We start from the raw sequence: 26,247 nt of genomic DNA, 5'->3' as shown, positions 1-26,247 counted from the left end.
TCCCTTCATTTTGTTAGGAACATCCATTGTTTTAATTAAATATTCTAATTATTTTCTTTACATCACTGTGACTGGCAGGCTAAAATTTGGTGTTCATAAGAATAACATTTGTTTAACACCGTTTGTAACTTTTGAGTTCAAGAATGATAATCTGAATTATAGTTACAAGTATAGAGAATTTCTAAGGGTTTCAATTAACTTGTATATTCATGGATTTCTTCTAGGAAACATTACCGTAATATTACAAGAAATTGGCTAACTTATTCAAAATGGATTCATATGGTGACTTTAAGATTTGTTCTCTAAACTAGGGCTAGATCTTTTTCCATTTATATGCTACAAGACACTCGTTTTACCAAAGATAAAGAACCTTTCGTAAGATCCCTTTGGGGTGGCGATTGTATTTTTAATAGTTATAATGGACGATCTCGCAGAGTAGCAATCTTATTTTATAATAATTTTAGTTACAAAATACTCAGTTTGTTTGCAGATAACGATGGCAACTTTCTGATTATAGATGTTACAATTAAAGACTTTCGGTCTTGTTAACTTGTATGGACCTAACACAGATCAACCTTATTTTTATTACAGATAAAATTAAAGCTTTCGGGAATAAGTATTACATAATTGTTGAAGATTTCAATCTTATTTTACAAAATTCACTTGATGCCTATAACTATCAAACAATAAACAACCCTCAGGCCAGATAACAAGTTTTACAAATGATGGGTGAGCTAGATCTAGTTATAGTCTTATTCAACTTACCGTACTAGCACAACAACAATGCTATACGACCTTGAGTTATAACCTCCACTGCAGAATTGTCTCCCCTTGCCGGATGTACAACCTACACCCGCACATGGGTAGACTATATATCCTCGTTTTTGATTCTGCAGTCCTCCATTGCAGTCGTGTTCGAGTTCTGTAGTAAAAATTTTGTCAAATTGTTTATTAATTTGTAATTTTGTTTTACTCTGTCATACGAGGTCTTTTGGGTGATTTACACAGGGGGTTAATGTCTGACACGGCTTCCTTGGGCTCCAACCGGTTGGTTGTGTGTGCTGAGGGGGGTTGTCTTAAACGACTGCCCCAGTTTGATCAGCATTTGTTATGTCGGGCATGTCGTTCTTGTTGTTTTGAACGCCAGTGTCATATCTGTGTAAATTGGTTCCCCTCCACGTGGGGGAAGGCTAAGAAGCTGTCAAAAGACGCCAAGCATAAGAGGATGATTAGACATGAACGGGACGGGCGGAGCACAGTGGCAACCTCCGGGGTCGTGCTCCATACCGATTTGCCGTCGGTCGGCAAGTCGGTGTCCAGTTCAAAGAGCTCGCGAACAAATGGTGATACCAGTAAACCCGAAGCGCCGCTTGGCGCGGAGGGGGTGCTGTTGCTCCCTGCTTCGGCTGAAGCGCTACTTAGTGCTTGAGCCACTTAGCAAAATCGCGAAGTCTCACAACGTTGTCTCGGTCATGGAGCCGGGTGGCGTTGTTTCGGGTGCGACGCCAGTGGGCGTCCCTTCTGTTGTTGGGGCACCTGTACAGCGTCATCAACTTTTATATCGTTCACATGTGGCTACGTCAACTGGGTTTGGCTAATCCACACATGGTACGTTGGGTTCAGAATTCGGCGCAGGAATCGTACATGTACAAATTTCCTGACGGTCCAGTTCAACCGACACCACCAGTCCCGTTGTCTGCTTCGGCAGGGATCAGGGAAACTGCAGCTTTCTTGGGTGCACCTGTATCTACACTGATGGTCAATCCAGACCTGTCAGATCGGGGTAGAGGTTCCGGACTCGGGGGGGACTATGTTTCTCTTTTTGAGAATTTCATGGCCTGGGGTTTCCAGCGAGACTGGGGTTGGACCAGTTTGCGGATTCGCCGTTCCGCATCGTCCTGCCCATGCAGTTTTGTTTCTGTTACGGTCAGCGCATGGCGCGTCGTTTGAGAAAATTTCTTCTTCGGAAAAGGATTTCCCCCCCGAATGAGTGTGTGGTTCGGGGGAAGGGTCGGCACCAGGTTCGGTGCTCGATGAGATTCCCATTTAGGCCGATGGTACGCCAGACGGCGATTATGATTACCAGGCAGTTCTTGGTTTTGTACGGGAACAGGTTCGACTAGTGTGCGCGGATGCAATTCCGTCGGAGGAGGCTGTTCAGTCTTACAAGGGTGTTTCGTTTGGCGACGGACGCGGAGATTGATGCTTTGATTGCGGGTAGCAATCGTATTTTGGGGGTGGTGGTGGAAGAGTTTCCGGCAGCGTTAGCTACCAGGAAACTGTTGTCTTTGGCGAAGGTTTTGTCCACGTCTTCGTATAAGACATTGGGAGCTTCCTTCCTTTCACATCCAGTGGTCGTTTCCACTAGGGTGAAGGCAGACTGCCACCCATCTCCTAATGTCAGTGTGCCACTCACGGATTTAGAGACTTTGGAGAGGTTATCTAAACTTCTTTTTCAAGTCAATAACCATTTAGGTACGTTCCTATTTGGGTTAGATAAAGCAGTCACGGGTCTTCCGCCGATGGCTAAGGGTTGTTTGTTAGCGGCTTCTAAAGCCTCTCATCACGTCGCTCAGCTTGCTGGGCGTGTTTTTGCCAACAGTCTACTTCTGCGTCGGGATCACTACTTGGCGGGACTGAGAGCGACGGGTGTGGTTAAAACCTACTTTCGTAGTCGCTCAGTAAGGGAAACCTTCTAAATGGGTTGCTGAGCTCGTCTTCTCTTCGAAGCACCAGTCTATGGAGAGGGTCTACCAGTGTCACTGGCGCGCTTGGGTTCGTTGGGCGACTGAGAGGGACATAGATCCCTTGTCGCCTACTGTTAATGACTTAGCTGAGTACTTTCTGGCTCTTGTCCAAGAAAGACAGCTGAAGGTTCAAACAGTGAGAAGTCACCGGTCGTCCATTTTCACTACTCTGTGGCAGTGTGGACGTCAAGATTTCTCAACGAATCTCGTGTTGCATGACTTGCTTAAGTCGTTGCAAAACACAGTTGAGAAGCCTTCCATTTTGCCTAAATGGAATGTTTTTCTGGTTCTGCATGCACTCAAAGGCAAGCCCTACGAGCCTTTGAAATTTGCCAGTCTTCGTCATTTGATGTGGAAAACTTTGTTTCTGATCTCACTAGCGGCTTGCCGTCGTATTAGTGAGATTCATGCTTTTTTGCATGATTTGGTGGATTACAATATGGACGGATCAGTTACGTTACATACTGATCCTGTTTTCGTGGCTAAGAACCAGGTGCCAGGGGAAGAGTTTCCTGCGGCCATCATTCAGTGTTTATCTCGTACGCTTTCTGCGGATAATTCTGATAGACTTCTTTGTCCGGTGCGGGCTTTGAAATTCTATTTGGAGCGTACTAGAAATCTCCGGCAAAACACTAAGAGACTGTTTATCTCTTTCACGCGCCAACCGGGAGACATTATGAAGAATGCTTTGTCGAGATGGATTGCTGCAACCATCAAACTGGCATATGAGAAGGCGGGTGATCATGTTCTGCGGAATTTCTCCGTTCGACCTCATGAGATTCGGGCGATTTCTGCTTCCCTTAATTTCCATGATTCTTTGGACATTTTCAAGGTCATGAGTGCGGGGTTTTGGAAAGGTCGACACACGTTTGACCGGTTTTATTTCCGTGATATGGCTGTTGGTCCGGACGGAACTCGGCGGATTCAATCAGTCATTGCAGGGCAGCAAGTCATTTCAGTGCACAGGGCCACGAGTAGGGGGCGACCCTTATTTCGTCCGGTCGCTAGCGGCAGTCTTTCTGGAAGATAGTTCTCCACCTCCTGTTTGGAGAGTGGGGGGTGGATGGTTGACTATCTGGGGCAGTCAAGTGTCTTTTACCATTACTTGGTGTGCGGGTTTCCTCACCTTGTTAACTTGGTTTACTTTTAATTGGGGTTGTAGTTCTTCAATTTAAAAGTCACTTTGACATTTTATACCTCGTATGATGTGGGTTGCTTTTTCACTGTATCATTATTTGAGACGAACACTACTGGTTGAATGGGTAAGTCCTCCTCGTTTTCTTACCACCTCCTCCCTTTAATGTTAAATTCTCGTGCTTTAATGGTGTTATATCATGTCTGTTATAGCATTGTTGTTGTGCTAGTACGGTAAGTTGAATAAGACTATTAGAAAATTTGTTTCTAATTTTCATTATTATTCATACTTACCTAGTACTAGCACAACAACCGTTACCTCCCACCCGCCCCGAGGGAGGTCTTTTTTGATTCAGTCATTCCGGACTTTGAATCGATAACGAGGATATACGGTCTACCCATGCGCGGGTGTAGGTTATACATCCGGCAAGGGGAGATAATTCTGCAGTGGAGGTTATAACTCAGGGTCATATAGCATTGTTGTTGTGCTAGTACTAGGTAAGTATGAATAATAATGAAAATTAGAAGCAAATTTTCTAAATATATGGCGTGAACATAATCCACAAGTCCAGCAATTTACATGGAGAAGAAAAAATCCTATTAAGCAAGCCAGACTTGATTTTATTTTTTTCTGATCTCACAAAATTTATATTCTATTCTATTACTAGTGACTCAAATATAATTTCTGGTTATAGATCAGACCACTCTTTCATAAGCTTAAAATTCAAATTGACAAACCAACAAAAAACAAATACATATTGGAAATTTAATAACTCCCTTTTGGGTGACAAGGAATATGTTAAATCTGTAAAAGAAGTAATTTTTAAGGTTGTCCAAAAACACTCTGTTAAAGGTTTTGAACCAATATCACCAGAAGATATATCTCATGAAATAAAATTCAAGATTAATGATCAGCTTTTTATGGAAACTCTTCTTATGGAGATCTGGAGTAAAACAATTTTGTTTGCCTCATTAAAGAATAAAGAAAGCAAAAAACTAAAGAAGTTTTAAATAGGGAAATAAATGACTTTGTTATTAGACAATATTGACTTTGATCGCTTAGATGCAAAGAAACTGGAACTAGAAAATAGAAAAAGAAAAAAGATGGAAGGCATGCTTATTCGGTCTAGAGCTAAATGGATTGATGAGGGAGAAAAAAAACAAAAAACTTTTGTAATTTAGAAAACAGGAATTTTAAAAACAAGTCAATAACAAAAATTTTATCAGAAGATTATATTGTTTTAACACGCACACATGATATTTGTTTGGAAGCTAAGACATTTTATGAAAATCTGTTTGCATCAAAAGAACATTTAATTCCCAAATATGAACTTAATTCCATGTTTTTTCAAAATACACCAATAAATAAGTCAAATCAAGATGAGGCTAAAGCTCTTGATGAATTGCTAAACGTCCTAAAACATAAAAAAAAAAAAAAAAGTCCTGGTTCTGATGGATTTACTTACGAGTTTTAAAAAAATTTCTGGAAAGATTGGCATTTATTTATTAAGATCAGTAAACAAAGACTTTGAAAATCGGAGAACTTTCTGTTATGCAAAAGCAAGGAATTATAACCTGCATGTACATGTATCCCTAAAAGGTGACAAGCCCAAACAATTTTTGAAAAACTGGCACCCAATTTCACTTTTAAATTGCTCCTTGAAACTTTTGTCGTAGGTAATTAATTGTTGAAAGACAAAAAAGTCCTTCCAAAACTTATTAATGAAGATCGAAGTGGTTTTATGGCAAACTGATATATTGGTGACAACATCCATTTATTATATAGAGGATATTTCATGTTTTTTGTCAAATATGATTTATATCTCATCAAGTGAATTTTGCAATCATATTTCACTAGTCACGGTCACATGTGATATGATTGCAAACTTCACTAGATGAGATATAAATCATATTTGACAAAAACATGAAATTTTCTATTTATTATATAACTTTTGGCAATTTACCTTTATTTTAAAAATACCAGCAGCAAAATAGTTCCGGCTTTCTTACAGTGAAGATAACACTTTCTACAGTGACGATAACACATTTTAGAGTGAAATTTTAACTCTAAAATGTGTTATCATCAATGAGTGACTGATAACACTTTTATTTCACTGATATTTTAAGATATTTCACTATATGTTGTATAATAAATGATTCTATAGTGAATGCTGAAATGTTAAATATTCCTGGGATGTTATTCTTGATAGACTTTGAAAAGGCCTTTGACTCCGTATCTTGGTCCTTCATTGATAATACCCTTTTTATTTATTGGTTTTGGTAATGACATAAAAATATTAAATCTTGTTTAATAATTAATGGCACTTTATTGCCATGGTTTGAAATTCATAGAGGCTGGAGACAAGGTGACCCTATTTCTCTATATATATTTTTATTATGTGCAGAAATTTTAGCTCCTGTGGTTAAAAACAATTAAATATCAAAGGGCTTTCCATCAATAATAAACATCTCCTTATGACACAATATGCAGATGACACTGAGTTCATTCTTGATGGGAATAAAAAAATCTTTTGAAAATACAGTTGCAGTATTGAAACGAATTTGCTGATATGTCTGGATTAAATATTAACTATGACAAATCTCAAGTGATTTGGATCGGAGCTAAGAAAAATAGTAAAGACATATATCTACAACACTTAAAGGAAGGGACAATTAAGGCATTTGGCCTGGTGTGCATATTCAACGATAATTATTGCATATTATTGCTTAATATCAACAAATATAATTGTGTAGTTAATTAATAAAACGGTTAAATGTGACGGCTATTATATATAACGGGCACAGCCATTTTGTACCATATCAGTGAGTACGCCCTCTGGCGAGCTGGTGGTTACGTAATACTTAACGCGTAACATCAGGAATGAGCCTTAGAACTAGAGAAACACAATCTACCTGGTTTTTGCGGGATGATAAATAGTCATGCATTGCAATGTTCTGTAATAATACACATCCCAGTAAGCCAGCAATAAGTATATCCAGCACTATATATATTTTTTTTCAGTACAAAATAAAATACCATTGTCAAAGTGGCTACACAACAAGTCGAAATAATTAACAGTGTTTTGTCCATTCATTAACCTACGTACTGAAATGATACACAGAGTGTTTTCTTAGTTAATTGGTCTATGCTGTTAGTTGTTTCTACCTGTGATTCTTGATTGGCAGGTGTGTATTTGATTGGTAACCAGATGAGCCAATTAATTGACGCTGTCTAGACACAAAAATATATACCGGTATTGTGGAATATTAACTGTCGCCCCTAAAATGGTAATGGACATGGTGTATTACTGTAAATAGTTCTGTAAAACTATTGATTAAGTACTTTTCCATCTAAAATGACAAAACTGACCAATTACGTAGTCCCAAAGAAAAGAAAATTATCACTTGGGTATCGTGGGTTGTCGTTTTTGCTCCAACGTAGCATATCAATAGGCCTAATAGTGTACATTTTTCCTTTGGATTATTTAACAGAGAAAAATACTATAACCCCATTTTGTTCCGTTAATGCAACTTGAAATATATTTAGTTAAATAGTTTATTATATTATTACGTCATTTATGCTGTTTTACAAGTCATGTTTATCAAAGAAAAGCGCCTTGTCAAAAATTATTGCTTTTGTTTACACTCTACATACAGGTGATGGTCAGGAGCTGACGTCACTTCGCCCCAAGCTATCCCACCGGACGTCACAAAAACGAAACAAAATGGCTGCCCCCAGTTAGCAGGAATAATCATGTTTTTTTTATGAACTCTAAAATTACGCGTTTTTCATTTGCTAAAGTATCAGTATGTGTTGGTGGTCCGGTTATGCATCTTTCCAACACATACGGCTCTTGTTGGAGTTGACCCTACCTTTAAAACTAGAAAGAACCCCAAAATGTTCAAAATTCTTGGAATTATGTTCACAATAGATATGGAGGAAATGAGTCATATTAATTTTTTAAATAAACTGTTCGAAATCAAACAAATTATTAATAGATGGATGAAATGTATTATTACACCTCTTGGCAAAATTACAATTAAGTCTTTACTTATTTCTAAACTTAATTACTTTTTCTTGATCCTTCCAAATCCACCTGGAGACTTTCTTAAAGAATTGAACAATATTCTATTTAGATTCCTCTGGAATAATAAACCTTTACTTCCCTGTCTGTGGGATGGTGCATATAAAAGATCCTTTGCTGCTAATCGAAAAGAATAGCCCATGAAGTGGCGACAGCGGGTTTCCTCTCTCAATATCTGTGTGGTCTTTAACCATATGTTTGACACCATATAACCGTAAATAAAATGTGTTGAGTGAGTCGTTAAATAAAACATTTCTTTCTGAATGATGGAGTACTCACCTGTTATTGATCCCTTTCAGTAAAGCCAGTGATTTCATCTTTCTGCTGTAACCATAGAGGGTGGGCTGGGGCACAGGATGTGATCAAGCATTCTCATGATGCACACGCAGTCTAGGATCGATCGCAGTCGGTCGACTCATTGGGCTATTTCTCAATTCAGCCAGTGCTGCATGCACAACTGCTATAATAAAGGCTGTAGTATGTGCTGTACTGTCTGGGGGATGATTCATATATAACAAAAAACCTTGATGCTAATCAAAATGATTAGCCCATTGCATGGTGACAGCAGGTTTCCATTCTCATTTTCTGTCATAAACCTTATGTTTGACTCCATATTTAATTGTAGTGAAAATGTGTTGAATGCATTGTTAAATAAAACGTTCCTTCCTTCCTTCCTATTTCTCGCTCCAGCCAATGCACCACGACTGGTACATCAAAGGCCGTGGTATGTGCTATCCTGTCTATGGGATGGTGCATATAAAAGAACCCTTGCTGCTAATTGAAAAGAGTAGCTCATAAAGTGGTGGCAGCGGGTTTCCTCCTTCAATATCTTTATGGTCTTTAACCATATGTCCGACGCCATATAACCTTAAATAAAATATGTTGAGTGCGTTGTTAAATAAAACATTTCCTTCCTTCCTTCCTTGAACCCTCTCAGTAAACCCATTGATTTAATTTTTTTGTGCTACAACCACTACCCCACGACTGATCATGAGTAAGATGCTTCACTGCTATTCATTTGGAGTAGCCTATAATGTCAGATGTTTCATTTCCCACTGTCAGTCGGATTTCGATTAACTCAAAATTGAGGTAAAGTTAATAAAACTTGATATATTGTTCATTTAAGCTTTTAATCCAAGAAAATTTGACAGACAACATTAAGGGGTCTGGAGCGTGGGTTGAACTGAGATTAAATGGTAATTTATATCTAACTTTGAATCTTGCGTATTTCAACAGTCTCACATTTACCAGTGCTTGTTTGGAAGCTTTAATTTACCATTGAACTACATCCTGCTTGTAAGTTACACAAAAAATGCTGACACAAGCAGTTTCAACTTGCAATCCATTCAGTTTTTAATTATGCCAGAGATATTTATGATAAATAAATTTTTCTAAAAGACAGGACTACCTCTGCCACTCGCCATTTTCGCCAAAAAATAACTAAGGTTTTTTAATTTTTTGAGATAATTTGGCAGACTGCTTTGATCACCCACATCTAGCCCAGAAAAGGAATATAATATTTGTTTTTTGTGAGCTATAAACATGTTGATTATTTAAATAATATTCTATACCTAACGTACTGAATTTCTGTCCCCACGCACATGTCGATTATTTTAAATGATCTCTTTATTAACCCACATACATTCAGAAGTAAGTTGATAGATTGTATTCAGCAATAAACCTATTGAATAATGTATGCATAGTGTCACAGCTGCTGTATCAAGCTTATTTCAATATTATTTACTGCAGTCTAAAGGCTTGCTTTCATTAAATACAAGTGTACCTGTAATGCTAATCTGCTGGATTTAGCTGACTACATACATTGTACATACATGTACAAGTCTTCCATTTTGTCAATGTCAAGCTAGAGCATTTGTCACAGTGCATTATTGCTGCTGCTGTGATTAGAGGATCTATAGTCGTCCAGTGGTTAGCACCTTGGACCGAACCATCAACAATCAGGCTTATAACCTTGTTTTCCACCTTGTTTTATGGTGATATTATTTTTATTTATGATCTGTGTAATAATATGGTCATTAAGATGTGTGTACATATACAAATGTAAGTAAAAAACAAAGTTGTTTAAGTAATCAAAATGTCTGCAAGTAGATTTGCAAAGTGGCTTTAATTAAATGTATATAAAAGGCTTTAAAAACTGAACCATCAGCAATTAAGCTTGTTTTATTGTGATATCATTTTCATTTATATTTACGATCTGTAATAATATGGTCATTAAAACGTGTGTACATGTACAAATGTAAGTAAAAAACAAAGTTGTTTAAGTTATTGTAACTTTTGATGGTAGATTTGCAAAATGGGTACAATTAAATGTATGTGAAAATTTAACGCTGAAAAGCTTTAAAAACGGAACTATCAAAACTCAAGCTTATAGCCTTGGTTTCCATCTTGTTTTATTGTCAAATTATTTTCATTTATATTTATGATCTGCAATAATAATATAGTCATTAAGAAGTGTGTACAGTGTAAGTAACAACAAAGTTGTTTAAGTACATATATACTACTAAAAATTTGCTAAGGATCACTATTTAGGGTGGTATTATATTTTTTGACATGGGTATCACACATAAACTAAAAATGACATGTATTCGAGAACATGTTTATTTCCTGAATTTCATTGCTGTATACCAAATGTGAACAATAGGTAACATGCGTTCTGTCATCAAAGAAGCAGACCCCTAAAAATGGAGGTTTCAAAATGTTACTCCAAGTCATGAAAATGTCCCAAACAGTTCAATAACCAGCAGCAACAACTGTCAGTATCTTGTGTGTGACCCACGTGAGGCAATCACAGCCTGACAACGGCGTCTCATGCTTCCAATGAGTCTCTGGATGGCTGCCATCTCAGGATTGTTCCACTCTTCAGTGAGGGCATTTCCTAGTTTCACAAGAGTTGTTGGTTGGACCGGATGTCACGAAATCGCCACCTGTAGCATGTTCCAAACATGCTCGATCAGGTTCAGATCAGGTGAGCGTGCTGGCCATTCCATACGGACAATGGTCTCCTGCTGGAGGTAGTCCTCAACCACCCTGGCACGATGAGGTCGAGCGTTGTCGTCCATAAGGATGAACTAGGGTCCGATTGCACCAGCGTACAGTCTGACGTAGACATCCAGGATCTCATCCCAGTAGCGTACACCAAACATTATTCCTCTCAGCACGATGTGCAGGTCTCTTCTTCCACCTCTGCTGATACCACCCCACACCATGATGGAGCCTCTACCATAGTGGTCATGTTCGGAGATGTTGGCATCTTGAAATCACTCCCCATGTCTTCTCCACACTCGAGCACATCGATCTGTAAAGTCTAGACAGTACCTTGACTCATCGGTGAAGAGTACAGGATCCCAATCGTTATCAGTGAAGTTGACGTGATCTCGTGCCCAGTCCAGACGCGCCTGTTTGTGAAGTCGGGTCAAGGGAATGCGAATGCATGCTCTCCTAGACCGAAGACCACTCTGCCGAAGACGATTACGAACTGTTTGCGTGGACATGTTAATGCCAACAGCATTCCTCAACTCATTTCTTAGAGTAGTCGCATTCACGAAGGGATGATGTCTGGCCTGCACCACAAGAAATCGGTCCTCTTTTGGCGTGGTTGCTTGTTGTCGACCACCAGCATGGCGCTGGGTAGCTGAGCCATACGTCTGGAAGCGATTCTATGTGCTGCTTATCACACTTTGGCTCACACCAAAGATGTTGGCAACCCACATTCCAGCATGCCCATGGCCCTGGCCAATTCTTCGGTGGTCAACCGACGACATTGACGTTGAGGAGGCATTGAGAACCTCAAATGTGGTAAAAATGTTCTCGAAACTGATGCAAACCTTTCAATAACATGTACGACGACGCTGTCTCAGCAAGCCAGTACAGAGGTTGTCAAGTTGCACATGCATACCGTGACCTCAGAGGTGCATGTTGATCACTCAAGCATGTGATTGAGGCCCTAGTGGGCTTACCCATTTAGTGTAAATAGATATATTTCAATATGGGTTCATTTAATAATTTTATCCTACAAAAATGGTATGATCCTTAGCAAATTTTGGGTAGTAATATGTAATCAGAAGTTTTGCAGGTAGATTTGCAAAATGGCTTTAATTAAATGTATATTAAAAGCTTTAAAATTGATATACTTGTAACTTGCATATTGGTCAATCATATGACCAGAAGGATTTGCCTTCCCATGATTTTTCTTTAATTTTTGCAGTTATATGTGTTGAAAAAATTTAATATCAGTCATGAAGTTTAATAGTTCCTTATAAAAGAAATGAACCCATTTTAAAAGTTATAGAAAATTAATATATGATTGTAACTTTGTGCAACTACAGTTAGTAAACATTGATGGCCTCTTTTCATTTAATACTTTTTGTTACATGTTGGTCATTGGTTTTACTTTTGATATTTTCAGATCTTGGAGTTGTGATATATGTTACAGTGACCTGAACATACATCCTACAATGGTGCTTTTTCCAGAATGTTCCTAATGAAAAAGAAGAAAAAGAAGAAAAAGAAAAGATTTTCCAAACTTGGTGGAGATACATGTATCTTTGGACAAGAAACAAAGTTATAGCTTATCATATACCTTGTGATGGTTTAGGACATTTGCTTTTAATTTTTCTCAAGTGCCTTTATTGAAGTTTTGTCTTCCACAAATTTCAATTTAGGGCTTCCAGTAACTAGTGCTTCTCAACAGTTGAAAAGCTGAATATATTTTTGAACTATTTTATATTAACATTGTTTCTGTTAACTTGATATTGACATTGTAAATGTGATATGAATATTCTTGGATTATTTTTGTATATAAATACATAAAAACTTTTTTTTATGTAATCTTGAAGGAAATATCTCAGAGATTGTTTGTCAATTTCCTTGAAAAATAACAGTAAGTCTTTCATACAGTCATATAAAAAGGTCTTTCATGTTGTATACCAAAACTTAAGACATTTTATTGGATGAAAATAAGACATTTTGTTTACTTAAAACAAATGAAAGTGATTCTGACTGGATAGCTTTAATTAGAACTGTAATAGCAAAATCTGATTGGATACCTTTATACTGTTGATACGTTTCATTGGACGAAGATGGAAAACTTGATCAACTTGGATTCTCTTTCTGAGGAAGAAAAGAGTTTGATTCTCAGTGTCATTAAAAGAGATGAAGAGCTCAAACATGGACAAGACAGCAAAATTGCGTATGTATAAACTTTCCGTGTATTAATTTTTAAAAGTGTAATTTGCTTGTTTGAAATTAAGGAAACTGTCCTGAGTATGCTACCATTGAAAAACATTTCTGACTAATAGGTCTTTTTTTATATATATTTAAATTATATATTAAATCACATTTTCTTGTTTACAATATCTGTGTCTGTGTATTTGAGAGGTAATTTATTTTGCTGAAAATTCACTATTAAGCAGGGTGCAGGATCTAGTCAAGTTGGTAGAGCACATGCTTGAGGCCAGGGCCATAGCTAGTGTCGGGGGAGACAAACAAAAATCATTTTTTTTTAATAGAAACTTAAAGAAAATTCTCTTCTTAACCGTTTAAGGAGTTTTAGACTATTAACTACTCAGTTGCCCCCAAACAAAAAATTCTAGCTACAGCTCTGGAGGTGCATGCATCACAGGATTGAATTACCTCAGTGGACCCATTTGCTGATTGGGTTTTATCCAGTCCCAGCCAGTCCAACATGACTGGTAGATCAAAGGCTGTGGTATGTGTTGTCCTGTTTGTGGGAAAGTGCACATGAAAGATTCATTGCTACTAATAGAAAAATGTTTCCTCTAGACTATATGTCAGAATTAGAAAAAATATACTTACGGAAAGAAATAAAGGATCACACAGATAGCAACAAGAAATAATGATTGCATCAAAAATCAATTCATATTGTCAGCAAGTGGCATTAAAAATTCCCAGTTTGATGAGTAAATATTTTTGTTTCAATTAATTAATTTAACAATAGTGTATTGCCATCATTCAAAGGCCTAAAAAAAAAAAAAAATCCCAATTATGATTAAATAGGGCTATTTTTCCCAATCATCACACATGGGACCATGCCTGGATAAATCACTGGGGACTAATTCACTCAACTTTCGCAACTTTGTGATCTTGCAGTGCAATGCTAAAAGACTTGCAAAGAGGATGCTTTGTTGTCTAGCAGAGCCTACGAGACCTTTGTGAATTAGGCCCCAGCTCTTAAGTCACTGTGCCTAGTTTTGGAATCTGTAAGACCTGGGGCAGGATGGAGCTCTGTGGTAGAGTGCATCTCAACTAGCGTGCCACAACTGATACATTAAGAGACCTGGGGCCTAATTCACAAAGGTCTCATAGGCTCTGGTAGACAACAAAGCATCCTCTTTGCAAGTCTTTTAGTATTGCACTGCGAGATCGCAAAGTTGCGAGAGTTTAGTGAATTAGGCCAATGGTATATACTCTTCTGTCAGTGGAGAAGTTTGTAAAAACAAGATCTATGTCTTCCTGATTTCAGGGGGGTGGGGTGTAGCTCAGTGGTACAGCGCTCACTTACTGCACGATCAGTTTAGGATCGATCCCCGCCAGTGGGCCCATTGGGCTATTTCTCGTTCCAGCCAGTGCACCATGACTGATATATCAAAAGCCGCGGTATGTGCTATCCTATCTATGGGATGGTGCATATAAAAGATTCCTTGCTGCTAATCGGAAAGAGTAGCCCATGAAGTGGCGACAGCGGGTTTCCTCTCAATGTCCGACGCCATATAACCGTAAATAAAATGTGTTGAGTGCATCATTAAATAAAACATTTCCTGGTGACAGCTGGTTTCTACAATCACTATAGCTAGACCAAGTATCAGAATAATCATGTGGGACACAAAATAGTAGTAGTTTAAAATGTGCTGCAGTGTTAGGCAGAGATTATTAATACGAGCTTGTTTGTTGTACTGATTTTACAAAACGAGTGACAGGATTATTGTATTACTCGAGCGAGAGAGTTTTATAAAATCAGTACGATTCACATGCGAGTAATAATTTCTTTATTAACCACATTGTCAAAAATATTATTTTCATGAATAACAAGCTTGGACCATGTCAAAACGTTTCAAACGTAACTAAAAAGAGACAACGAAACAACATTATTTCCCGAAATGACATCATTTTAATAAGCGTTTACACTGGGGAAGCCACATTAAGTTATGACGTCGCTTCACAAAATTATGTCATTCGTTGTGCACGTGAAATCATTATGACACACGTGGGTCATACTGGTTATATTTCCCTGAATATCTTGAACTTCATGGATGATAAAAATATTTCTCTTCTTTCAGACCCATAGGAATAAAATTTGGAGTTGAGGGAGTGGTGGAGTCTGTAGTGGGTGGCACAAGCTAGATTTTTATCTTTGTGTATATGGAGTTGGAAAAAACAACAACGCCATACATTTTCACCATCAAGTAAGGAGGGTAGGAGGGACAAATGCAGGCACCTCACCCAACTCCCAATTCCTTCAAGACTGTCTTTTCAATAATATCTGGTGTTTCAGTGTGGCATATATATCCAGTTGTGGGTTAATCAGGATATAAGAATTTTATTACTAAAATCTGTTTCATTGTGTTAATAATAATTTGTACATGTTTTTGATCTTTCTTCTCAATACAAATGATTCTAAACACTATCTGTAATATGTGGATCTTTTTTTGAATGGTTTTCTCTTTCTTTTGTACAACTGATTGTAAAACTTTTTGCACTCACTTTTTCAGACAACTTAAAATTGAGATTCATAACCTACGCAAACAGAGTATTCTTCGTGGTGAAGACAACTCTAACAAGATCTGTATACGCTGTAGAAAGCAGTTTGGATTCTTCTTTGACACGGGTGAGATTTGTACGCACTGCAAGTACAAAATCTGCAACATGTGTCGGGAAACTCTGGTGTCTGGCGGATGGCTCTGCACTCTCTGTTACAAACAAATGTGAGTGAGACTTTTTAAACATTTTAAATAGGCTTTGTAGGTTTAGAAGTAACTAATGGTAGTAGCAGTGGAAGTAGTAGTGGAAGTAGAATTAGTAGAAGTAGTAGTAGTGGAAGTAGTAGTAGAAGTAGAATCAGCAGTAGTAGAAGTAGTAGTAGAAGTAGAATCAGTAGTAGTAGTGGAAGTAGTAGTAGTGGAAGTAGAATCAGTAGTAGTAGAAGTAGTAGTAGTGGAAGTACAGGGCTCACGCAACCGGGCGAAGTAAGCCCAAACTTCGCTCTGACCAGCCTGACTTGGCCATGCTACTCATCGTAAGGCGAAATCTGTGTCGCCGTTTCAAAAATAGCCATCACTTCCAGTGGACACAATCATGGATGAATGGTGAATAACTCGAGGAACACCTATTCATAGATAATAATTAAGTGTGAAGAGTAAGAGTTTGAAGAGAGACTGGCACCACAAAATCATGCGACAGGCTCATAGATGGTCTAGCTCAGACAACACCCGTGTCTGGCACTAATAGTTGGCCTACACGTGCTACTGACTGTTGAAGTGTATTGTCAGGCGAATGTGCTTGAAACTGTACATGGGTGGGGATCTAGACTATGACAGAGTGCATTTTTAAGGAGTTTGGGTTATGCTCCACCGGAAAATATATTGAATAAAAAAATACTTGTTTAGAGTAGCAGACCTCGACGTGAAAAAAATGCGGGGAGTAATTAACCAGTTTTACGTAGACTTTGTCATAATGAATAAATTCAACATACAAAACAGATGTAGAAATTATAAATAGTAAAGGCAAACCTGTCCTAGCGGATGTTTGATGTATATGCACTCACAGTGTTAAGCAGCCACTGTAAATTCTTTAAAAAAAAAAATATTGTAAAAAACCCAGTGACAAGGTGCAGCAGGTAAGCAATTTTCACACCTTTACCGATACTAGTACCCAACTCCACAGTGTATTAATTAAAAAACTGCGACGGTGGAACGCATTTAATTGCTTGACCGTAGTAGATTAATCTACTAGGACTATACTCTGCATGGAGTAGGTATTAAATAAAATGAGAAGACAAACTTGTGAGAGAATGAATTCTAAACGGTTAAATTAGTGCTTTTCAATTACATTTCATTATTTCTAAAGAAGGAGACATGTGGAAAGGTGATTAAAAAAAACAACCTATAGAGAACATATTCTTCAGTTAGCAGTACAGACGGTAGGCCTAAAAAAATAATTTAAAAAATAAAATAAAATACAGATTGTAAAAGTTGCACCTGTATTAAGATAATTTCTTTTTGCGTATTTTATTTTTGGGATTAAAAATTCAAGTCTCGCTGTTGTTAAAAACTTTGCCCTGTCTAAAGTTTGAGAGAGAAGTGACTTCGCTCTATGATTTGACCTCGCGTGAGGCCTGGAAGTAGTAGTGGAAGTAGAAGTAGTAGTAGTAGAAGTAGTAGTAGTGGAAGTAGAATCAGTAGAAGTAGTAGTGGAAGTAGAATCAGTAGAAGTAGTAGTGGAAGTAGAATCAGTAGAAGTAGTAGTGGAAGTAGAATCAGTAGTAGTAGAAGTAGTAGTAGTGGAAGTAGAATCAGTAGAAGTAGTAGTGGAAGTAGAATCAGTAGTAGTAGAAGTAGTAGTAGTGGAAGTAGAATCAGTAGAAGTAGTAGTGGAAGTAGAATCAGTAGAAGTAGTAGTAGTGGAAGTAGAATCTGTAGTAGTAGAAGTAGTAGTAGTGGAAGTAGAATCAGTAGTAGTAGAAGTAGTAGTAGTGGAAGTAGAATCAGTAGAAGTAGTAGTAGTGGAAGTAGAATCTGTAGTAGTAGAAGTAGTAGCAGCAGCACAAGTACAAGCCTCTCAGAATTGAAACTTTCTCCTGTCTTGGATGAAGGAGCTGATGTAAATCGTGCCCATGACAGGCAGATGACAGCATGCTGTTTTTGCCATGACAACATGGCAACAGCTTGTTCTGAATATGCACATTAAGCCCAATGACATGACCTGACCTGATTGAAAATTTTAAAACTCATTTATCGGTTCTACCAAAATAAATTCAAATAACCCAGTGCATTTTCACTACATGTCCAGGTCAGGTCAGGTCTGGTCATAGGGTTTTACGTACACATTCAGAACAAACTGTTGTAGCACATGCCTGTCCTGGGTGCAGTTGACAGCTTTGGCCAGCTCCTCTGTCCAGGACAGGAAAAGGGTTGAGGTGGGAGAGGGGACCACCTGCACTTACAAGTGCATGGGAGCACCAGCAGCCCGATCAAAATCGGTAGCGGGCATGTGCAATTTGGGTGCGATTGAATTAACAAAATTAACTTTATATCTGGTTATGTATGGATACCTATACTATGGTTGTTCTAAATCAAGTTTCAACATCAGTTCAACTGTTATTTATATTACTTCTTTAGTTTAAACATTTTTTGTTAACCACTGGTGTTGCTAACTAACGTGTAACTAACCGGCTCCTGACCGTCTATGGAAATTCACTGTGACCTAAATATACTTTTCACAGATTACTGCACATGAAGGAAATCATTGTCTGTGACATATCTTCCTTACTAATTCATACAGGACCATCAAACATATGCAAGTACAACTTGAGAGGGATGCTATGTCGCATATCATTACTAAGTCACTGAGACTCTAATTTTCACAGCTTACTGCACATCAGAGGAAAGCCTTGGAAGAAGCCAAGACGTTTTACTTTCCCAGAAGTTAACATTACATACATGAGCTGTTCCTCTGCCAGTATAAATGTGTCATCATGGTACCTATGCTACAGAACTGTTCCCTTGCTAATAAAGAGCAATAACATCAGTAATTAGATAGCACCTTCTCCAATGGAAGGAAGGAAATGTTTTTTATTTAATGACGCACACTCAACACATGTTATTTATGGTTATATGGCGTCAGACATATGGTTAAGGACCACACAGATATTGAAAGATGAAACCTGCTGTCGCCACTTCATGGGCCACTCTTTTCGATTAGCAGCAAGGGATCTTTTATATGCACCATCCCACAGACAGGATAGTACATACCACAGCCTTTGATATATCAGTCATGGTGCACTGGCTGGAGTGAGAAATAGCCCAATGGGCCCACCGACAGGGATCGATCCCAGATCGCCCGCACATCAAGCAAAGCTTTACCACTGGGCTACATGCCTCCCCCCCCCCCCCCCCCTCTCCAACGGGTGCAGGACCATCAGTAGCTGATCCAAAACAAACTGTTAATCCATCCCATTGCAAACATTTGACATAATTATAATTCAATCATACACATAACACATTCATTACTGTGTGTGCTTCTCTGTCAAACTCATTATTGGTGTATCATGTACCTCACTGGTACTTTTTTAAAAGTTTAGTTTAGTTTTTAACTTTAAGTCAGGATAAAATATTTGAATTTCCAGGCAGCTGAAGTGGATGACTGGGGAATGGATTTACGGTACCACAAAGAAATGTCCAAGGTATATGCCTTCTGGCGGTGATGTCATCAAAGCCTCCATTAGACGGTCTACAAGCAACAGTGAGTACATACAAAGGCATCCATCTTTATAACTCATAGGAAACACTTTTTAGGTTCTGTACCATGTGATCATGGGAACCCATCAGAAACTGTTTTTAAAATATAATTATATATATCTTACTTTCATTGAATAGTTGTATTCTATATAATAATCATGGGAAAACTAAATTTCTGTTCCGTGATTTTACTAACATGCTACCAACACGGTAATGGAAATATCGTTTCTGTGAAATCCGAGGTCCTGTAATTCTTTGCTTTCTACTATGAAACAAAGCAATAGACACCTCCCATAGCCCTTGCCACTGGCATACTGATGAAAAGAAATAAAGGATCACACAGATAGCAACACAAAATAATGACTGCATCAAAAATCAATTGATATTGTCAGAAGTTAACTGGGAACATATAGGCAGCACATTCAACACTACAGACATTCAATCCCACATTACAACTTGGTATGAAATACAGACATTACTACACTAGTAGTGAATTAAATTTGGTCTACAAATTGATGTGTTCCTTTATTTCTTTCCATCAGTATATTTATAATAATTTGAGTTGATTTCAGTGATTTTATTTAACAGTATGATGGGCCGTTTTCTAATTTTGTCAATTTCGCAATTAAAATAAATGTAAATATGTACAGTATTTATTGGATGTGTTTTTGTAAATGACATGCAATATTTATTAACATGTGATGAAAATTAATTTTTTTTAAAATGATAGCCTTTGTTTTTTCCCTAGAATGCACAATTTTCAAACCAGACTTATTTATTAAAACCAGTGACAGAATAAGGCTAGTCATGCTTGCATTCAAATGCAGCTTATTTAGTAAAGGATTTTTATCAAGAAATAAGTTTAGTTTTGTACAGATTAATTTCTGGATTTTATTGTTTCTTGAAATTGTTTCCAATTAATTTAGGACGGATGTCTATTCCACAATCCCCAAAGAGCATTCCCAATCAGATAAACTTTTTCCAATCATAACTAGACAATCTTTGCCACTAAAAGCAAATGTTTGTCTTGTCTTGTCCATAAAATAGAATCCACTTTACTGTCGGAAATTGGAAGGAAGTGCACCATATGTAATTTCATGTCTGTTTAAATTAGTCTTTGTTAGTTGTATATCTCTAGTGAGAATAAATCAACATCTATAACATGGCAGCTGCAAACAAAAACAAAACACTAATTGGTAAAAAAAAAAGGCAAATTGTCATTGTGAAAACAAATTTGAGATGGGTCCATTTAAATTATTATTGCATTTTTTTTTGCAATGCATTTAAAAAAATATTGGGCCGAATTTACAAAGCCTGTTTTTCTTAAACGTGTTTAAGCATTGTAATTGTAATTGTATGTGTACGTGTGTAAGACAAAAACAGGCTTTGTAAATTTGGAACATTTTCTTTTAAAGATTGATTCATATCATAAAACATATGCATGGTCAGCAGAAAACTAAATAAAACATGACTGCTATAACTTGCTTTATATTTAAGCACAAGCGCCTCAATCGTATTATTATGCATTGTGGCTTAGCCATGTCAGATACCAATTTGACCAGAGTATTGATATTTCTAATTTGTTTCTTTGTCCAAAGAGGGAAATTGACAACGTTATCAGGCAAGTATGCAGGAAATGGTGTAGGGGTTGGGGTCTAGACTGTGGCAAGTGATGGGTGTCTGGAAAATATATTGAAATAAAAAAAATATTGGAGCAGGGGTGCTTCTACCCCAACTCCCCTCTGCACATGTGCTTGGTTATGCTCTATTGCTGATGCCATGTTAGTCATTGTGTTTTGTTCTTAAGTTAGCACCTGATACATTTATTTTAGATATTAAATGCTTATAATATCTTCTTTCTAAATCTTGTTTACTGTAAATAAATGAAGAATCACCTGTTTTCCCTTTCTCTTACTTTAAGACAGTTATTTTGCATCAATTATTAATTATTTATACAAGCTTGCCAGCATTTTGCCTTGAGAAATATGTTTAATAAACATCAAGATTAGTGTGTTTATCTTGGAATAATTTGTTGTAAGTGTATTAGAGCCATTTAAGTCTTGACGGGGAGATGCAGTCATTCCAATTAAGCTAAAGCAGACACAAATTATTGATTGGTAGAACCAGTACAGTGTAAACCAAGCAGCTATTGGGATATTCCCAGAATAATGGCTTCCATGGTACCAACACACTACACATTATCTCATTGATTAATATTTCACCATGTTGCTGCCAGAATGTGCCGTGAATAAAGAACAGGCTAAATGCTTTCATTACCCCGGCATTTATACTTGTCGCCATAAATATGGCAGCTGGCACTGTTCATTAGTACTGGACTGTTTCTCCACTGTGCCGTTCCTTCACTTCCTTCTGTCAACCGATGGTGTTTGACCAATCAAAGGTGATATAACATGACACTTTGGAATCGTTCTCTGGAGGCTGTGGTGCACTGTTCTGGAAGTAATGCCAGATCCTGAAAAACTGATCAGCGTCTTGTGACTGACAAGTGAAGAATGAGCCGGTTATCATCATTTGCATGCTGAGTGTCTGAACTGGTCGGTACCACGTACAGTTTCGGCGGTGTGAAAATTCACATTCTGTTCCAGTTGAGATTTTAAACAAATTTTTTGTATAGCACAGATGACATGATGTTGGAACGATTTCGAATGCTAGTTATTGAGGTTACAGTGAGGATGCATGAAGCTGCAGGTAACAAGCTGTAACAAATGTGCTGTTCTTGGTTTTTTGTATTGTATTGTATTCACTGATGCGGTATCAGTTTTCATTATAAAGTCTTTGGGTTTTAAGTAAAGGTGAGAATTATATTAAATACAGTGTAAATTGATATAAAAAGGAAGAGCGATGCAAACTGATTTTTAGTAACCTTAAGTTTATTTTATAGTTCATTTACATCAAACGTGAACTGATGAATTGGTATCTTAACTCTATTATCAATAAAATGTTAAAACTCATATAAAAATATGTAATTAAGTTTTAAACCCATAGCAACTCCCATAACATTTTTAACCAAAAAAATGTATAAATTAAAAAGTTTCTTAGCAAATTAGCATCAAATTGTATAGATCAAATCTCATCTTAATACAGGGGTGAAGACAGAATTCATAAGCAGCGAAAGATAGGTAATTTTATGAATTGGTACTAGTAGGGCGAGGCGTAACCCAGTGGTACAGTGCTCGCTCAATGCGCGGTCGGTGTGGGATTGATCCCCGTCGGTGGGCCCATTGGGCTATTTCTCATTCCAGCCAGTGCACCACGACTGGTATATCAAAGGCTGTGGTATGTACTACCTTGTTTGTGGGATGGTGCATATAAAAGATCCCTTGCTGCTAATTGAAAAGAGTAAAGTCAATCTTTAGTAGAAAATATATCATTTTTTTTTTAAAAACCCCCAATTACACTGGACCTGGTTTTGATCTGCCTTTTAAAATGGTGGTGCTAGAACCCATCCCACCAGCGTGGCTAGTTGATATGTTTTTTAAAGTTCTTTATAAACGAGGCTTGAAACCCCCACATTTCAAAATGGAAGTAAATGCTATAAACTGAAAAACAGTTAGTCTCAAAATTTGATTTTTAGTGAAATGTTTTTAACAGCAATGTGGAAGATTTGAGACAAATGTGGATAAAAACATAAGATTTATATTATCACTTCTGAAAATCTTGCTGCCTACCACAATTTTGATTCCAAATTGTATATTTTAAAATTTCTATGACTAACTAAACGCAAAAAGTAAGTCGAGAAAGATAAATCTAAAAGACTTAAAATTAAAGCCCTCAAGGACATTTTTTAATAAAGATTCAGAAAATTAATTTCAGACAGCAGTTCATGATGTGAAACATTGATGACTAATACAGTGAAACTCCTCTAAACTGGACACCTTCGGATCAAGTAAAAGGTCTGGTTTTATGAGGTATCTGGTTTAGAGAGGTTCTCTCCTGCAAAGATATTGCAAAAAGGACCATGAAAAACGTTTGGTTTTGAGGGAATTCTGGTGTACAGAGGGTCCAGTTTTGAGCGAATTCTGGTGTACAGAGGGTCCGGTTTTGAGGGAATTCTGGTGTACAGAGGGTCCGGTTTTGAGGGAAATTCTGGTGTACAGAGGGTCCAGTTTTGAGAAGTTTCATAGTAATAAGACTGAGACAATGGCTTACTTTGTTCATCAATATTATTGTTCATCTGAATGGAATAAGCTTGACAAGTAATGGCTCTGTTACCTTGAGGTGAGATATATATTCAGAGCCATTCAAAATGTTCCTCAACTTTATCAAAATACCACTTTAGTAGTATATTCAAACTGTGTATTTATTGAACAAGAAATGTATCTCTCTGGTGTGTTTTATCTCTCTCAGTGAATGAAGAATATATTTTAAAGACATTTTATTGTTTGATTCGAAAACATTTTTATTCAAGTCATATTGAGAAAGAAAATCCAAACAGAATTTTATATTTCATTACACATACATGATTATCATATTCTGTATATGTCCAACACACATTTTGCTCCACCTGACTTATCTCTTGCACTCCCTTAGGGTTTATCAATGTCATTATCATAACAACTAAACTTAATAAAGATGATTTAGCCAAATGATTAATGATAGGGTGACTTGAGACTATCGTTGTCTGTTGAAGTTTTGTTTCTGTTTTTAATTTTTATTTTAATTCGTAGATCCCCAGTTTGTGTAATTATATATCTTACACCCAGGAATGACATTAAGAGCAGGTCTCATGTAACCGAGCAAAGTTGTAAAAAACTTTTGTTTTGACCAGCCTGATATTTCCATATCATAATCACTATGGTGAAATGGATGTCACCTTGCAAAAAAACAGAAAGAAAGAAATGTTTTATTTAACGACGCATTCAACACATTTTATTTACGGTAAATAGCGTCAGACATATGGTTAAAGACCTCACAGATTTTGAGAGGAAACCCGCTGTCGCCACTATATGGGCTACTCTTCCGATTAGCAGCAAGGGATCTTTTATTTGCGCTTCCCACAGGCAGGATAGCACAAACCATGGCTTTTGTTGAACCAGTTATGGATCACTGGTCGGTGCAAGTGGTTTACACCTACCCATTGAGCCTTGCGGAGCACTCGCTCAGGGTTTGGAGTCGGTATCTGTATTAAAAATCCCATGCCTCGACTGGGATCCAAATCCAGTACCTACCAGCCTGTAGACCGATGGCCTACCACGATGCCACCGAGGCCGGTACAAAAAAACAGGTGCCCCTTGTTTTGTAGACGGTTGTGGATGAATGGTGAACAACTTGAAAAAAGCAAAGATTGAACACCTTTATATAGGTAATAATTATTAACACCCAATTATCTGAGTCTTTGAGGTGACACTCAGATGCCACTAAACCATGTGACAAGGTCTAGGGTAGGCCAATCCAGACCATACCAGCATCTGGCACTGAATGTAAAATGAACTACTGAATGTTGAAGCATACGTTTTATTAGTTTTATACAGACTTTCTCATAATGAATAAATATGTAAACTCAATAGGCATAGAAATTGTAAAATAATATTATGTTAATATATATTTAAAGCTCTTGTGTATTTTTAATAGTTTTTTTTATGAAGTAAAAAGGCAAGATATAGCTATTATATTTCTGACTGAGGCAGTAGCAGTGGCAGTGATGATGGTGTCAACGTTTGTGTTAAAGTTTTGCATTTAGATTTGTTTATGACTGTAAGTCCTAGGTTAGTGAAACTTGGTTTATACATGTAGTTGCACCTACGAATATCCATCACATTGCACTGAAAATGTTAAAGTACAATAGGCAAGACATTTAATTCTGTGGATTTCTTGTTGCCTTTTTACACACACCCCCTTTAAAGAATGAAGGGAGAAGTGAAATAGGACATTGCTTCATTCCTATAGGATATTATTTGTAAAAAAAACAACTCCATAACAAACCCCACAACTTTAATATAAATATCATTAACCTACCACAACTGTTAGATGGAAATTGAAAATCAATATCCTGCAAGATGTATAATATTATTTTTAATGTGTGTAGAGTATAATGGACAAAAACACAATACAAAAATAAAACAAATGCCTTGGGGTTATAATGAAGGTTATCCCTGGTTATACATATAGCTGTTTTTACATATAGCTGTTTTTACATATAGCTGTTTTTACATATAGCTGTTTTTAAGATGCTGAAGAAAGAAATTGGTAACAGAAGTTATCTTTCAAAAAGAATGTGTTTGATATCCTTAAGAAATAATAGCTTTGTGCTTCCGGTTGGAGGAAATAAATGCCTTCAGTTGGGTTTTAGTTTTAGGACTGATGATCATTCATTGATTGGCCATTAGTGTAAATTAGCCTGGAGAATACCAATACACACACTAGCTGTAATCCATTCATCACAGTGGATGTTAGTACAAGACATCTCTTGTGAATAAGTATGGATTTTCCCTTTTCATGTACGCTGACATGCATGGAAAGTAATCTGCATGTGGATTTACGTAGTTTCATTGAAAGCACGCAACATTTTGTTTCTGCCTTTTCATTGAAACTACAGAACCTTTTATGTATACATTTTCCATAAAACTACAGAATGTTTCATACTTCACAATATAGTTTCATTTTAAATAAATATTTTTCTACTTAAAGTTTGTTTTGTTAAACAACACTACTAGAGCATGTTGGTTTATTAGTCACTGGCTATTGGATGTAAAAAAAAAAGGTAATTTTGACATGTAGTCTTAGAGAGAAAATCTACATTTTTCCATTCATACACAGGATAGCACATAC

At 37.1% G+C, this 26,247-nt stretch overlaps 1 protein-coding gene across 3 annotated transcripts in view; it reads left to right on the top strand.

Moving 5' to 3' along the window:
* Window positions 1–26,247, top strand: part of LOC121370499 — an 87,836-nt gene that overhangs the window by 13,709 nt on the left and 47,880 nt on the right. For 2 of the 3 annotated variants that reach the window (XM_041495774.1, XM_041495773.1), the window contains exons 2-4: window positions 12,393–13,175; window positions 15,715–15,927; window positions 19,347–19,462. In XM_041495774.1, coding sequence (XP_041351708.1) covers window positions 13,066–13,175; window positions 15,715–15,927; window positions 19,347–19,462 — 439 coding nt within the window. In that variant the 5' untranslated portion in view covers window positions 12,393–13,065. Of the gene's footprint in view, window positions 1–12,392; window positions 13,176–15,714; window positions 15,928–19,346; window positions 19,463–21,778; window positions 22,168–26,247 lie in introns of those variants that run through there. The other variant, XM_041495775.1, reaches the window with a different exon arrangement.

Source organism: Gigantopelta aegis, chromosome 4 (genome assembly GCF_016097555.1).
Source record: "Gigantopelta aegis isolate Gae_Host chromosome 4, Gae_host_genome, whole genome shotgun sequence".
In the NCBI taxonomy this organism is placed as follows: domain Eukaryota; kingdom Metazoa; phylum Mollusca; class Gastropoda; order Neomphalida; family Peltospiridae; genus Gigantopelta; species Gigantopelta aegis.
This window is presented reverse-complemented; position numbering and strand designations above follow the sequence as displayed.